The sequence below is a fragment of the Apteryx rowi genome, unplaced genomic scaffold, assembly GCF_003343035.1.
Source record: "Apteryx rowi isolate R43461 unplaced genomic scaffold, aptRow1 scaffold_65, whole genome shotgun sequence".
Taxonomy (NCBI): Eukaryota; Metazoa; Chordata; class Aves; order Apterygiformes; family Apterygidae; genus Apteryx; species Apteryx rowi.
In genome coordinates this window covers 557,155-573,853 of record NW_020450927.1, presented here as the reverse complement: position 1 = coordinate 573,853, position 16,699 = coordinate 557,155, and the positions used below count along the sequence as shown (strand labels likewise).

The following is a 16,699-nucleotide window of genomic DNA, read 5'->3' as shown; positions in this document are numbered from 1 at the left end:
CTTTTATGTATTATAGCCAGCTTGGCTTTGGTAAGTATTAAGACATCAATCTTGTTTCCACTTGTGAAGCAGAGAGTATTTGGGGGGCAGCAGTCCTTAAAATGGAAACTTCAGGCTCTGTTAGGAATGACCCTGGCACTTAATGGGTATGTTTGCAGGGTCTGATTGCTTTCTTTCTCAACTATTTTGACTCTGTCACTTCTCCCATCAAACCGGTAGGAAGAAGAATACCTTTGGAAACAATGGTCTTGGGTGGCTGTCATGTTAGGAGGAAATCTTCCGGATTTAGCTCTGATCTGTGATGTCATATTGCAGACAAAAGAGCATCAGGACCTTGTTGATTCACTGCGCTTTCTGGAGGCGGGGGTATCAGGAATGTACCAGAGAGAACACCTCTGGCCCTGTGGGAAATAGCAGTTTTTAGCATGAGATAGAGAGTGGAGCTATGTTATATGACATAACAGAAGGAGAAGTTAAGCTATTCATCAGCAGTGGGGAGAAAACAGCCTCAGATGCTCATATCGTCATAAAAGTCATTGGTTTTTTTTGTATTTTATTAGCTAGCCTTTAAAAGATGCCTAATTCTCCTCTTATTAATATATTCTTGTTGGTTAACCTTGGTCCTAATTTATTCTAGCTAAACAATGCCTTGAACCTAAGTAGTTTCTGACTCAAACGGTGACTTGAACTCCTGAAGTCAGGTGCTACTCCAGACAAATGATCTGCAGAAATGGCCTGTCAGGGCGGAACAGGGGTTTGTGCTTGTTGGTTATTTTGTGGCTTCTTTCGAGGAAAGGAATTAGTGACTCAGTTGGTTCAAAGAACAGCGTTCTGTTTTGATTGGTTTGCCTTTACATTGTGTTTTAATAGATGATTTAGTGATTTAGCTGTGCAATATTTAAGACAACTTGGCTTGTATTTCAGGTTGGACAAACCTTTCAAGGCATCCACGTCTTCCAATTTAGTCATTCTGATGGGGGTTGAGTTGGCAGAGACCACAGCTTCCACACTCTATAGGTTTAGAAAATATGTATTTATTTAAGAGGGATTTTTTCCATCCAATTTTAAGATACTTAACAGGGATGACAAATGTTAGCCTCCTCTTAAGGGATGGCAGAATGGGAGGTGATTTGTGTGTAGTGTTATGATGCTTTCAGAACAAAGTGGAGAAACTGAGGTGAAATGAAACAACCTGCTCAGCCAAGCACTGTCTCTTTCAGTCTAAGAAGGAATGTTTTGATCTCAGATTCAAAAAGATTTGTTTTGTGCAAGTTTGTTGATGATTTTTTTAACAGGCCATTCTGTGGAAACTCTTTCTTGTTGGCAGAGCATGGGAGGGAGGGTGTTTCTGAAGAGAACAAATACTGGTTAGAACTTCTCTGGATGGAGATCAGTATGTACTTGTGGGTGTATGAAGAAAGTATTTGGATTCATGAGATGTTCTCTCTATAAGGACCTGAAAGCAAGGCAAAGTTTGTGATGCAGCTGATGCAACTTTACAAGTATGTATAGAACTGTAGCTGTTCCCAACTCCTCATAGATAGCTGGTCAAAGCCTTAAGATGAGTATTGTGCAATTGCCATCTCTGATTAACTGGTAAGGTATACCGTTGTAGTACTCACTGGAAGCAAGGTACACCTCTCTTCTGCCTTCACTTGTATTTCATTTGTATTTCAAACATGTCATGGCCACTCGATAATGAGGCAGAGACTTCCTCCACTTCCCATTTCACTTGTTTCCTTCATCATTTCTTGTCTTGCTCAAGCTCCTGGAGAACCCTCTCTGTTTGCACATACTTCCTTTTCTCTCTAGCTGCCTGCTAGCTCCTTGGCAGTCCCTCCCAGAGAGCTAGCTCTGTGGTTTCAAGGACTGCGCTCGCTTCTGTCATAAGCTCATCTTGGAAAAAATTAAAGCCCTTGTTTCCATCTGCATTCTTTTGTCCTCCTTATTAACATCCAGGATTTAACTATCTTTATCTTTTCCTTTGACTTTATAACACAGCTTGGTTTGTTGGTTTCCTCTTTTGATTGCACTGCTCCTTATAGTGTTCTTCAGTAGCTTCAGCTCTGCCTGCTGTCTGGCCGTTTTCTGCCAGAACACCCCCCTGTTTGGCACCTTCTCCTCCACCGCATTAATTCTTATTCTTATAACTTTATTACTGATCTACCTCTTTTTGCGTTTTTCTTTAATTGTACACAACTTGGCTGCAAAAAGGAAGGATAACCTAATCTTGATGTCATTTATAAATATCTTGTTAAATATGTGTTTATTAAAAACAGGGCTTTTTAAGCTCAGTTTGAAATGTAGATGGATGGTTAGGAGGTTCTTCTGCAATTCTGCTTGCAGAAGATTCTCTGGCTTTGTGTTTGGGTAGTTTGAAACTGTTGAAAGCTTCAAGAAAGAACACTTACTGGTTTCTAATTGTAGCAAACTGCAACATAGTTCTGAGTTCAAATACGGGTTGATTGCCATTTTGATCTTTATCCTGCCTAGTTGGTGTTGTACATTTCCCCCCCCCCCCATTTTACAAACAGAAGATTCTACCTAATAGTGATTAGATGGCTGCTTTGAGTCAAAAAATACTTTTCCCCTCTTTAACATAAGGCATCTCTGTAATTTTGTTTTCAGCCCCATCTGTTTTGATATGATTGAAGAAGCCTACATGACAAAATGTGGACACAGCTTCTGGTAAGATTTTTGTATTGAGCAAAAGTCTGTCTCTTACAGCATGTATAGGCTGACACATAACTGTGAATTCTTTCCTTTCCCCGTTTTCTGTTTCTTTTCTGTCTTCTGTCCTTGCATGAAAGAAAAAGATTGAAATCAAATTTCAACAGATGACTGCCAGTTGGTTAAAAAGTGAAGATGTCTTTGGGTTTAGAACAAACATTGTGGCACCATGCTACTTCCTTTGTAAGGAAATAGTGGTCATTAACTGTTGGTGGCATCCAGTACCCAGAGTCAGAACAGATGCCAACTTCTTATTTATACTGGAGAATGGGGGCTTCTCAGCTATTTTTGTCTATTATCACCTGAAGCAGCAGATCCCACTGCGGGTAGAAGTCATGGGCATGAGTGCTGCTGTTGGTAGGTCCTCCTTGCCTTCATGCAAGGCCATGTGCAGTTTGAAATGGCTTGCATCTTGACTTTTGGAAACCCATGATTTTTACAGAATTTGAAGCTGTTAAACTTCTTAGGAGAGAACATACTTTAGGCTTGCTTCTTTCTCTCCTCCCTCCCACTGATATTTTTCTTTTTGCACAATGTCTGCTAGGCAACTGTTACATTGAATTGGCACAAGGTCCATATATTCTTCAGTATGTTATCTCTGGCTGTCACAAGAAACAAATGTTTCCTGGAGAAGTACAAGAACCCTCCAGGGGGCAGGTGTGGAATTATCTGCTCCTTCTGTTTTCAATTAGAGATTGGAATAAACTTTGAACCATGAGGTTTTAATGTCCTGCATGCACTGTACTCTCATGGTGTACGTTAACTAGAAATAAATCTTGTACCTTTTACAAGAAGTAGTATTTTAGTAGCTTTAAACGCTTGTCTCAAGCAGCAGATTCAGCTAATTTTTAGATTATAGAACAGGTAAGGTAACAACTGATTTTGTTCCCTACATGGTAACACTTTATTCCCATGTTCAACATGGTTTTAATGTCTGAGATAAGAAGTGTTTAGAATGAACAAAGCAATGTTGTATCATAGGATGTCTCCTTCAGTAGTTGACATGAAGCAAGTTGTTCATGAGATGCGTAAATTTTCTGTGAAAGTGCGTCTTGTGATTACTCTGTCTCTCATATAGCTAAAAATTGAACAGAGCACTTGTGAAGTGGCTTGTATTAATTGCATACACTGGAAGAACATCCAGGGGGTGGCAGAAAATGTGAGAAGTTGGAAGAAAGGTTTCACCTCTGCTTGATTACCCAAAAAGCACAATAGCTTTTAATGCCACTTGCTAAGTATTTGGTTAGCCTGGAAGAGTTGCTTCTGAATAACAGTCTGTTTTGTTAGCTCTCTCTATGAAAGAGTAGCATAAATTCAAGATGGAAGCATGATTGAGATGTTCCCATTGCAACAGTTCTTGGCGAAATGAGTGAGAGTTAAGTACTTAAATACTGCTTGTAATCCTTGCCAAGAACCTTAATTGTCGTCTTGTTGTACCACACTCTTAGTTAATACTGGAGCATTCTGACTTCAGTGTTGTAGGATCTTGGCAATGCAGCTGTTAGCTAGCRACGCAAATAGAGTATACCTTATCTGTGGTTGATGTTGTTTAGCTTATGTGAGTTTTTGTTTTTTTTCTTGAGGTTTGCTCACATGTTTGTTTCCTGATTTTTATTTTTTTTTTTAAACAGCTATAAATGCATTCATCAGAGTTTGGAAGACAATAACAGATGTCCCAAATGTAACTACGTGGTGGACAACATAGATCATCTTTACCCCAACTTCTTAGGTGAGCCCTACGTTTGCTTGCATAGGAAACATCTTAGCTGTGATGGAGGTTCACCTGGTTCTGTATATTAAAAATAAAATCTACCCATCAGCCCTGTCAGTTGTGTTTAAAAACAAACAAACATATCCCAAAACACCTGGTTAGCAGTATAAATTGTTAGTACTCCACTGTCTTCAGCAGTGCTGTATGATGATTTATAGCAGAAAGATTCAGACTTGCTGTTGTTGGCCTACTATAAAAAGCAAAACTGAAGATGTTTCCTTAGACTACAAGGTTTAAATCTCTATTTACTTTTGTTTTCTTGGACTGTCATCTGTCTAATAATCAAAAACATGCCCTGTTTACAGAGCGTGAACACTGAAGGGGGGCTGGCTTACATATGGTATTGCTTTGACTTGGGATTTAGATTTGATTGGCTACTTCAGGGAGGTCCTTGTGACTTGTGTATGTGTGTAAATTATGTATAGAAAGAACGTGCATACACATACCTATGCACATGCCTCATTTTTTGGTCCTTAAACAGAGGAGGGAAATGCTCATAACTGGAAATAGGAATGAGACTGGGTTACTGGGGAGAAAAGATCAAAGGAAATGTATCACAGTGTGAAACATCAAAATTAAATTTTTGATTTCATGTGCTGGGATATCCATTTAATAGTAAATGGATTAAAAACCATAGCAGCCAAAGAATGCTTCAGAAGCAGGCACCTCCAATTTAGGCCAAGTACATTGTGCCAAATATAATGCTGAGGCAAGTCTGGGAATGTGTGTTAGGCCAAAGAATGTTGCTTCTGTACGTCTATTTTTCAAGGGGTTGAGTTCTGTTTTGGGAAAAACAGGTGAGGAAGGGGAAGAGCTTGTATGTATGTGTGTAAAGGGATAGGACAAATGAGGTTCTTTTCTGTGTCTCTTTACACCATTCACAATATTGGTAGGAAATAAAGCTGTAGCAAAAATGCTTACAAAATATGAAGATAGTGATTAAAGGAAAAAGTTGTTCTATTTGACTGCACTTGTTGTCAGGCTATAGTAAATCTATTAATGTTTTATCTCCTTCATGCTCTTCTATGATGTACTTCTGCCTCAGAGTTGGAAAACTTTGTCTAGTAGAGAAGCATGGATGCTGAGAAAAAAGGAACTAAAGCAGATTTGGGAATGTGTAGGCATTATAATTGCAAAAGGATTTTTTTAAACTCCTTTTATCCTTCACAAATCTATCGAAAGAATAAACAGATCAGAAAAAATGGAGACACTACTTTTAACCCTTTAATTACTAATAATCTTAATGTTGAATTCATACTTGCATTGTGAACTTTGTTATCTCTCCATCTCATGCTCTGATGTCCTGTTTGTTTATTTTTTTAGTCAATGAACTTATTCTTAAACAGAAGCAAAGATCTGAGGAGAAAAGATTCAAACTGGACCATTCAGTGAGTAGCACCGTATGTTCCAACTTTCTTACTTTATATTTATTTAATGGTTCTGTAGAGCGATTGTGTCATTATGTGGCCTAATTTAGAAGAAATTTTATTCTTGAGATGATGCTTTAATTTGCTTTACAGGGAATAATCCCAGCATCAGTAGCATTGGATCCCTTCAACCTTGTTAACTCTAATTCTTTCTGCCAGCCAGTATACATGCAGAGACAAGCTGTTAGCATAGTTGAATGTCATGCAGTGTACTGAATATAACCTGGGAAATTACCCATGGAAGCATGCTTGTTTAAAGGTAATAATCTTCGTTCAGTGTTGAAAATTACAACTACAATGAGAGTAATAGATGATTAGTGGGGCCACAAACTTGTCTGATCTTGTGAGAGAAGCAGTGTTCTACAGGGAAATTGGAAGAAGGATAATACCAGCCACAAGAGGGAGAAGGATATGTTTGGAGTACTGACATTCTGGCTCTGATCCCAGAGCACCCTTTCTAGACTTTTTTCATTTTACAGAATCGGGATACAACTTAGCATAATTTGTGTTCTTTATTGAAGAAACCCTTGTACTGCAGCAGTAGAAACTCTTGTACATTAAGATTGAAATTAATACATGGCTTCAAGCAGGAAACTTAAATGCTATTGGTCTTGCTATGTCAGGTTTCCTTCCTTTGCTTCTATAATTCATAAGTGTAGTTAGAAAGTAATAAAGATCATGAAATCCCCATTTTTAGTGTCTGTTTGAAAAAAAAAAAACTCTATTGAATGTTATTAATTTAGGGGCTGCATTGTAGAAAATTACACTTTCAACAGTTGTATGCTTTAGAAAAGAGTGCCTTTAAAACATTCATTGGCTTACTCACAGCCAGTTTTTTTATATTTAATATTGAAGGTTTTCACATCTGTTTAAAATGTGCACAGCTGACCTGAAGGTATCTRCATAACTTCTTGCAAACTGGTTCTACTTTCTCTCAATAGCACACCTTTTAAAAACCATACCCATAGATGCATCTACATTAGATAACTGCCAGTAAGTGTGGAAATCTACCATAATTTTATTCTAAAAACAGTATTATGTCTATCTTTTGGCAGCAAATAAAAATGCCAACATCTCTAAAAAAGAAACCTTGCTGTTGTACCAACTTTTCAGTGTGCCTGTTCTCCTCTTGTCATATTTCTGATGTTAAGACAAGTCATTTGAGACACAACAAACGAATCCCACACTAAGCATTTCTTGGCAATGGATTTGCCTTGTTAATTAAGAAATCATGTTAAGGCATCTCAGATTCTTCTGAATAGTCTAGCTTGTCCATCAAATTAAAGGCACTTGTATATAAACTTTTTTCCTGGTCCTTTCAATGTCAGTTAAGGCAAGCTTCACACTGTGTACCATAAACAAACAGCATTTTTATCCATAATGCAAACACCATACTAGAATCTGATATCTAAGGAAAATGAGTCTTTTTCTGTAATGTCTTTTTTCATTTTGTTGGAACACCTGCTTTTCCCTAACCTTGCTTAAGCCTGACAAACCTTAAGTCTCTGAAAATGAAAAAGGTTTTTTGAATCTTTAATAATTTCACTATTGTAACTTTATTAATTCAGTACCTTTTTTTGCCCAAAATAAATTCCTTGGGGGCAATCCCAAATCAAATGAGAACATTTCCTTTCCGTAAATTTGATTTATTTTTTCTGTTTTTTCCATTCTTATGAGAAGACAGTATGTCCCAAAAGTTATTTTGGGTTGTACTAGTTAAAGTTTGTCTCAAATCACATGTTGACTTGTTTAAAAATTACATAATTTTTTTCCAGTTGCCCCAGAATGAAATTGAGTTTTTTTTGTCTCTGTGGTTTCCACAGGTTGTCTGTTGAATGTTTTGTAAAAGAAATAATAATCTATGGATGTTACATATTTTTCTTAATCTATCCAATACAAATAGGCTATAGCCTCTTAGAAAATGTTTGGATTAAATTGGATGACGTTTCTTGTTCTTGCAAATTTAAATATATTGATTTAGTGTTATAGCTTTACCGGACAGGATTTTTTTAATCCAGCTTTGTTTGTTTTAGAAGGCCTAAAAGTCTTTCAACTGCTTCTGTTGGCTCCTGAAGCTTTTTAATGTAAGGCTACGTTAGCACTAACCTATTATTCAGGCTTTGCATGCTAAGATATACTTTTTTTTTTTTTTTTACGTGTTACTGATAATAAGAGTAAATATCCTATAGGCAAGGGGGAATGGGCTGAGAGGTAGCATGTTAATGCTGAGGAGTGCTTTTCAGCTCTAACAGACTGAATGAAAAGATCGCCTGATGAGTTCCATCTTCTTTGTTGCTCTTGCATTTCTCATGAAAATACTTTTGAGATGAGGTAGCATAGGAGATGAGAACAGAAGAAACACTGATACTCCCTTTTTCCATTTGAATTTCACTTGGAAGGCTTCACCTGTTACTTGTTTAGAAAATTAAAAGGTGTTGCCACTTAACAGCATTTCAGGTAGACTTGGAATTCAACTAAGCTTGGATAAACACACTTTTTTCTTTTTTCTTCCTTCTCATAGAAATATGTCCTCAAACTAGGACACAAATCAGATAAAATTGTGGCTGTGGAATAATCTCTTCATAGCAGCAGCTAAGCTCTTGCAAAGGACATGTTCTCAAAATATCTTCCAAATAAGATAAGTAGTTACACAGAAGCAGTAGAATGAGCTGTGTCCTGTACGTGTGGGAGAACTGGGAATTCTGATTCCTGAAAACTGTTTGTTTTTTTACAAAGGATGAAATACTGAAGTATTGCTTTTAATATCTGTTGTTGGACATCACCCTGGACTGCTTGAACTTACTGTCTCCCCAATATCTCTTGTCATCTTCTTAGAATGGCCATAGGTGGCAGATTATCCAAGACTTGTTGGGAACTGATCAAGACAATCTTGACTTGGCCAATGTCAACCTGATGCTGGAGCTGCTGGTGCAAAAGAAGAAGCAGTTGGAAGCAGTAAGAAGTTTCTTGTGTCCTAATTAATTTTTTTTAATTTAACCTTTGATTAGTTAGCACCTTCTTCTTTTCACACTATTATCTTTTTAAAGTAGAATTTTGTTGCTGAATTAATTACTCAGTTCTCTCTCACATTTTGGTATTGAAAAGTTGGCCATCTTGCTAACTTTTGTTGCAGCAAACTGTCTAATGCTTGCACTGCAGTGTCGTAAATGTGCTTATAGTGTTACTGCTGGCAGGGTTGTGCAAATGGAACAGGCAAAGTGGTAGAGAAAGTGGCTAGTGGGACACTTCAGTATGTATGAAAATGTTTGCTAATTGAACATTACACTAGTAAATTTTCAGATCTTTCTAGGTAATGAGCTTTAAGAAGGCCAAATTGTAGGTTAACTGATAAGCTCGATGAAGATATCAACATGGAAAAAATCACACTTTAAGTTTTAGTTCTACTGTGATTGATAGAACTTGAAAGATTTTCCTCTCTGAAGACTATGTTCCTCTAGTATTTCATGCTCGCATGAGAAGTTCAGATGTCTTGTTTATGAAGTCAGTTTGAAGACTTGCATAACATGAAGCAAACTGCTACTATGATGTAACTGAAATGTGGTTGGTTTGGGATAGTTCTCCTGTATTTGGCCACTTCCAGGATGCATTCACACCACGCTCTTGGTCTCAGCTGATCATTTTCCAGTTATAATTAATTAATTATAATTATTCTAAATTAAACTGGACTAGAGAACTTGACCTAGTGAAGTCTGGGTAGAAGGGTGGATTTCAAAACAAGTGAGGAAAGTGTTTGTTGAGAATTACTTATCTTATTCTTGCCAAATCAGTATTTACATAACCTCTGGTTCTGATGGAGGGAAAATAACCCAAAAATCTGCTTACTTGACTACTAGCATGTCATATATTATCTTACTGTGTGGGGACTTATTCCTACTTTTTTTTTTTTGCTGTTCAGTGAAGATAGGTGGGAGTACGGTTTCTAACTGAATAGTAAAACCTCTTTTTCCTCAAGCCTTCATGTGGTGTTTGTGACAAACATCAGAGATGACACAGGATTTGAGTGTATATATGCTTCTGAACAGAGACAAGTGTATTAAGACTAAAAAAAAAAAAAATCCTGCCATTTAAACAGAAATTGAAAAGCATTTTTTTCTTTCTAGTTTTGCTGACTTCACTTTCTCACTTTCTCTGACTTTCTCAGTCATGGGGGTAGGGAAAAAGAGTAAGAGAATCATCCCAGAAAAGTCTTCTCACGTCCTAATCTGCAATTGCATTTTTCTCTTTACCCTTCCCTTCTGGGTGCCCATATGCCTTGAACCTTTCTGAGTCTGTGCTTATGGTCCTTTAATAATTTTTTTCTGGAGGTTTTAAAAATAGGTCTCCGAATGCCAGGATAGAATTAGGGCTATATTAATGCTGGATTTTTTTTTTCCTTTTCTGCTTTTCTACTTCTCTTACCACATCAAGTTTTTGGCCAGTTTAGGTGAAAATGTTAAACTGATGGCTGAGGAAAATGAACTATTATGGAAAAACTGGAGAGAGATGCTTTAGTTTTGTCAGTGAGCTTATCTTTGTCTTTGCTTCTGGAGAAACCTGTAGTCAGGTCATTACATATGCACAAATGTTAATTTTGGGAGAGGTGTTTTTTGTATATATACTTAATGTTTCAATATGTTAATTACAGAAGTGGATGCTAATGATCTTCCAGGATAGAAGATGAGTCTGTGAGGAACTTGTATTCCAAAAGCAATTTCAGATGCGCTAGCCAAGAAAAAAATAGTGTTTTGACATATTAGTAAGTCCTCTGTAATGCACAAAGGAGACCTGTTACAAGGATGTCTGGCTTCGTGTAAAAACTTGCCATGAGCCAAACAAAACCTTAAAACCTGTGAGGCAAAGTAAAACTACCATTCTTGCAACTGTGCCTTAATAAGCTATTTTCTTTTACTCACCTCTAAACGAAAGCTGTTTCTATGCTAAGTTTGAATTTCTGTGTGTAAAATGAATGTTTGTTGCTCTTAAACTATATGGAAGAGTTGCACACCCTTATTTACTGTGCCTTACAGGAGTCCCATGCTGCGCAGTTGCAGATCCTTATGGAGTTTCTCAAAGTTGCCAGAAGAAATAAACGAGAGGTAAATACTTTTTTATTTTTGAGTGAGGTGTTATCCACTGCTTTCTATCAGTTCATTTTTATTTAAGTGGTGTGTTAGCCTGGCATTATCTTTGCAGAGAGAAAGACAAGGCGTGTGTGTGTGGGGGGGGGGGGAATATTAAGCAGAGGACACATGGATTTCAAGGAAAATTAATCTATTTGCATGTGAAGGTTTCAATTTTTAATCTGTTTTGCCTTTTTGTCTCACACTGTTGGTGAAGCATGTGGGAAGAAAGGGAAATTGAGGACAGCGATTCATGAATTTGATGCAAATTTGCAGTGTGGAAACAAGGCTTTCTGTGATAGAAAAGTTGAAAGATGGGGAAGGACTGAAATAATTGTCTGTCTTATTCTTTCTTGTAGTGTATGAAATGCCATGATTAATCCTGTGTTATAAAAGAATGGGTATTCTACACTATTTCCATATTTGTCACTCAAAATGGGTCTCAAGGAATGAGAGGGGGATCCATAATGGATACACTGCTTATCTTCAACAAAAAAACAAAACTGAAAGGGTATGAAGGGAGGTGATTAGGAGACTTGCTCTGGGCTGCAACTGAGCATGCTTCACATGACCTTAATTTGTGACTGTGGTAGAGTGTCAAGTCCTAAACTACAGAAAACAGTTTATCTTTTTTTACAGCTTTGACAGGCTTATTTAAAATGTCATGCAGTGACATAAACCTGAGTACCAGAAATATACCAGAAACCTAGATAAATGGTGGTGAAAACAGCAAAAGGACACATTTTTGGGAGGCCTTGGTTTATGACGAATGATGTGAAGGAAGCGTGGATGTAATGGTGTGACTGTAAGGTGTAGTGCAAACTTGAACCATGTAAAGGCTATGGGTGTGAAAAGCACTGTTCAGAACGGTTCAAGGCTCTGGTTGCAGAGTCGCTGCAGAGCAAGCTGTTCAGTGTCCAGTGACAAACATCCATGGCCTTCAGACCAGAACCATTAACAGGACTAATAGGAAGGAACTAACCAGATGGGGAGCCCTGAGTTCAAGATAGATGTGTTCATATAGTATGGGACCTATTGGACTAGATCTAGTCTCCCATGGTAAGTGGTGAAAATCCTGTTGATAAGGATGCACAAACCTGAAAGGAAAATGTGCACTAGAGGATATCTTGGCAAATGGCATGCTTCCTTTTCTAATTTTTGTTTGGTATGACACGTACTATTTGTTTGATTCTTCAATGCTTAAAAACTACTTTTTTCTAATGTTTTGGTTTTAAGCAACAAAGGAACAAACATTGCTCAAAACTGTTGCGGTGTCTTCTAGCCTTCACTTTTTGAATGGTGGTAGAACTTATTTTATGGCAGCTTAGTCAATAAGCACCTCTCTGAAAAACCTTCAGAATCTCTATTTTCATTTTTTTCATACTTGTAATGTTTAGGATTATATAGAGAATATCAGAAACTTGACCCATCTTCACTTCAAAACAAATGCAGGCTCTGGCCATTGTCCACCTGCACTCATTAAATGCCTTCCATGAGGTTTTGGCACAGCTTAAGGGAACATTAAGAGGCTGCAAAACTTTCCTGATAGTACTGCCTCTCTCTGGGAGGTGAAGTGAGAAGCTCATGCTTCAAGAGGCTCATACGCTGCTTACCTGGGGTGTTGCTCATTGGGTAACCCTGTGTGATTCAAGTGCAGGGTGGCTACTACTGTAACAATACTGAAAGCCTTTGCTTTCCTCTCCCCCAGTTGAAACAGAGTTTGAACAAATCTCACAGAAGGAGCTGTTGATAGCTACCTCAGATTACTTGTGTTGGGTGGGAAGGACAAAGGAAAGGGAAATGTCATAGCTTCTGTTTTGTTTTGTTTTTTTTCCATAGCACAGCATTCTTCCACTGACTGATTTTCTGCATCTGGGAAAACTCTCCCATCTCATGTTCATCTGATCTTGGCTTTGGTAATAATGGACAAAAGTGGCATCATATCTGAGATTAAGGAAACTTGAGTGGGGCTGCAGATCCTCAGAATGTGGCTTTGGGAACATCCTGAAGCCTATTTGGACACGCATTCCATCTCGGGTCCTTTCTGTCGCTGCTTGTGTGTTCTCCCTGTTGCCAAGACTTTCTCTGACGTTATTTCTTACCCTTCTTCCTATTCCAACCTGAAATGCAGACTGTCACATCTCTAAAGACTTTTGTGCAGGCTATCAGTTCTGTCCTTGCCGTAGTGGTTAGCATCTGGCCCTGCCATTCATTGTAATGGAAATGGAGACTTGTCAGACTTGCTGCTGGCAACCTTTCTTTTCACTAGATAAGGATAAGAAAGATAAGAAACAATGGGTGGAAGCGTGGAAAATACAAATCAGTCAATAGGATGATTTTTAGAAGGATATCAAAACTTATCTTCAGCAATCAAGATTCCAGGTGTACTCATAGACTATATTAAGCCAGTTTATGCTGGAGTAGTAAACCTATATCATTCCTATAGATGGCAAAGTTTGTGATGTACACTCCTATCTGCAAGAAGTTCTGCATTTGGATAACAAAGGTGGTACTGTTTGGAAAAAAATAGGTTGTGCCTGTAGTGAAGATTATCAAGGCTTAACCTGTGTGGAGATGTCTGCAGAAAGTCTGAGGTACTAGTTGGGAAGCTGAGAAGAAGGGTTTAAGTGACCATCTTAACATTCCTCTATTTTACTGTGTTATTATCAGATCTTCTAAGTGTACTGTAGCTTCTTTTGATGCTGTAATAGGTCGCTGTTTAAGGAACAAAGCTGGAGCTCAAAGAACATGTATAGTAATTGGGATGCTTCTACAATGTATTGGACATAGCTATGAGTCTTATGGGCAGACTTTATTTTGTGGAGACAATGTGAAGGAATACTACTTTTTCCTTCCCCCCTACCCTTTTACTGATTTAAACCTGGTTCTGGTAAAGATGACTGCAGAGTAACTGCAGTTTGACTTGCTAAGCCATAGCAAGCTGTAATGTTAGGTTATTAAAGAAGCTTTTTTAGAATATGGCTGAGACTGCCTGTTTCAAACTTATGGCTTTAAAGGGATGTCCCATCGTTTGATAACTTCTTTCTTGATATGCCTCCTCTTTTATTGCTGGAGTTTAACAGGTTTTATTTATTACATATTGCAAGTTCTTATATAGGCACTTTATTAGTTAATACAGATATTGCCCTAGAGTTAGTCTACTCCTGTAATACTTGATAACAACCTATTGAGAGTGAATAATAAGCTGCCTGTTGCCCTCTTTGCTTGCTTCACTCAAAAGCTTTTTTTCTCCTGTCATCTTGAAATTGTGACTTCTCAGCTTATTGGAGGGGGCTTATATCTAGAGGAACACTCTATCTTTATAGACTCATGCTTAAGAATTCAGAATATTGCTGTAGTCAAGTACTCTGACAAATGTCTCTTCCTTGCGCTTTCATCGTTTCTCTAGAAGATAAATGTGAGGTTCAGCAACTGGAGAAATTTCCATCAGAAATCCTGTTTTGACATGTTCATAACTTTCCAAAACATTGGTCTTTCAAGCTGAAATTTACTGTGTGGTTTTTTTTTTTTTTGCACAAAGGTATTTGAAGTTTTTTTAACTTATGAATTTTGTTTTCTTTCTGACCTATAACAATGTGGCAAAAAACAAACCTTTGGCAATACTGATAAGAAAAAAAAATCAGACTTTGAAAAAGATTGAAAACAAATGGCTGAAGCTTGAGAATACTTTTTTTAAACAAAATTGCAGATTCTTTTTTAGAGGGGAAGAATGTATCGATCATGTACAATAGTCAATTTTCTGTAAGGCAGATTTAGCACAGCTATGTTCTTTTCCATATGTGTGCACAGTTAATAGAAGGCACACTTCCAGTTCTTTGATCCAGCAGGCTTTTCTGTTGAAATCAAAGATTCAAGGAGCTTAGAATGTCAAGTTAAATAAAAAAAATACTTTTTTCTAATTATTATTTTCAAGGGAAAACAAATACAACAACCTGTGACTTCTTTAAATTCTTTAATGATGCTGTTTTAATGCTGTTAATTTAGCTGTATTGCATAAATACTTGGTTTACATAAATATTGCCTAAATGTTAGTTTAACCTTGTTTACTTTTAAATGATCACATGTTCTTTCAACTTAAACACTTTGAAGAGATCTGATAATGTCAGTTAATAAAAAAATTTCTACCCACTTTTGTATTTGGAGATAGTTATCTGTCTACATCGATACTGGTATAAAAAAAAACCTTACAAACTGTGGTGTCAGGATTTGAGTGTTAGCAAATGACATTGGACCTGATCATTCCTACATATCTGTCCTAAAACATTTTGAGCTTGACTGCCTAATGGAGTGTCTGTTATGTGTTTCTGTTAAGTAGCACACTTGCTTATCAAAGGAGGATGCAGAATTTAACAATTAGTATCACAAATCAAGTTATCCAGCATATGGGTTATACTCCTTACCAGCATTCATGCTTCTCCTGGCACCTTTCACTTCATTTTTACCTTTTGTGGGGCTCTTTAATAATGTCACATTAAGTATTTTGTAGCTAACAAACAGGACATCGTCTTTGTCCGCTAATGCGAGGAGTCTGTTTTCGGCAGGGAAACGCTGTGGATCAGAGGAGTAATCCTAAAGCTGTGGAACACTTCACTGTGCTGAGTGTCTGCTCAGCATCTCGGAATCATCATCTTTCCTTCCGCCTCAAAAGCATGTATTTTATCCAAATGTCTTCACTTATTCCATATTGTGAAGATGTTAAGTAGTAAAAATAGAGGGTTTATTAGTTATTGTGGAATAATCACAGGACTAGAAGCAGGAATTCTCCAGGGATGTCGTTAGCTTGTGTTAATCTCTTTACCTGACAGACCTTATTGTTCTGTACATACACACTTGGATGGACTAATGAGTAGACAAGAAGAGGTGACAAAACTAGAAATCAGTCACGCTCTTATGCTGTCATATAGCCCTTATTGCATTCCAGGACTCCTGAATTTATAGCTATCGTAATTTTTCCTATTCACTGTGCTTAAATAACTGGTATTTTAAGCTACTTGATGAGAAACATGAGCGCTGACTGCAATGATAAGCCAAGGATACAGCTAGTGTATGAGCAACAAGCTAGAGATTATCATATGCACATCAGTGCTGAGTCTGCTTAATGTAGTGGAGAAGTTTTTCCAAATAAAAATAGGTGGCAAGCTAATACTAGAAGTGAGGTAGCATGTACAGTAATGTATTAAACTCTGAAGCAATTAATGTTTGTTAATGTAATCATAAAACACATTTATAGTAGCACTTGGTCATGTTGAAGTACTGTAATTCTAAAAACAAAATCTTTAAGTCTTTGCAGGGCGCAGGGAAGGCTTAGAAGGAATGAAGTAAGACAGGTGAAATCACCAAAGCAAGGTTTTTGCCTGCCCTGTTTTGGTATCCAGCCAGTTCTGGTCTGACAAGACTCGGAGGCTGTCTTGCCTTCCCCACCCTTTCCACTGTGGTGTTCTTCCTTTTCAACAGTTTCAAAACAAAGGTGTGTTTTTTTCCGAATGGAACAGTTATCAAACAGTTTCGTTCTCTCTCTCTCTCTCTCTCTCTCTCTCTCTCTTCCCACAGCTGTCTGTCTGTCTCTCTCTCTCTCGTTCTCTCTTCCCACAGCTGTCTGTCTGTCTCTCTCTCTCTCGTTCTCTCTTCCC

At 37.6% G+C, this 16,699-nt stretch overlaps 1 protein-coding gene across 4 annotated transcripts in view; it reads left to right on the top strand.

Annotated features, from left to right (window-relative positions):
- The first annotated feature begins 2,586 nt into the window (after positions 1–2,586).
- Positions 2,587–16,699, top strand: part of COP1 (COP1, E3 ubiquitin ligase) — a 130,432-nt gene continuing 116,319 nt past the window's right edge. For all 4 annotated transcript variants that reach the window (XM_026084630.1, XM_026084627.1, XM_026084628.1 and 1 more), the window contains exons 1-5: positions 2,587–2,688; positions 4,362–4,459; positions 5,825–5,901; positions 8,764–8,883; positions 10,956–11,024. In XM_026084630.1, the coding sequence (XP_025940415.1) occupies positions 2,645–2,688; positions 4,362–4,459; positions 5,825–5,901; positions 8,764–8,883; positions 10,956–11,024 (408 nt within the window). In that variant the 5' untranslated portion in view covers positions 2,587–2,644. The remainder of the gene's footprint in view (positions 2,689–4,361; positions 4,460–5,824; positions 5,902–8,763; positions 8,884–10,955; positions 11,025–16,699) is intronic.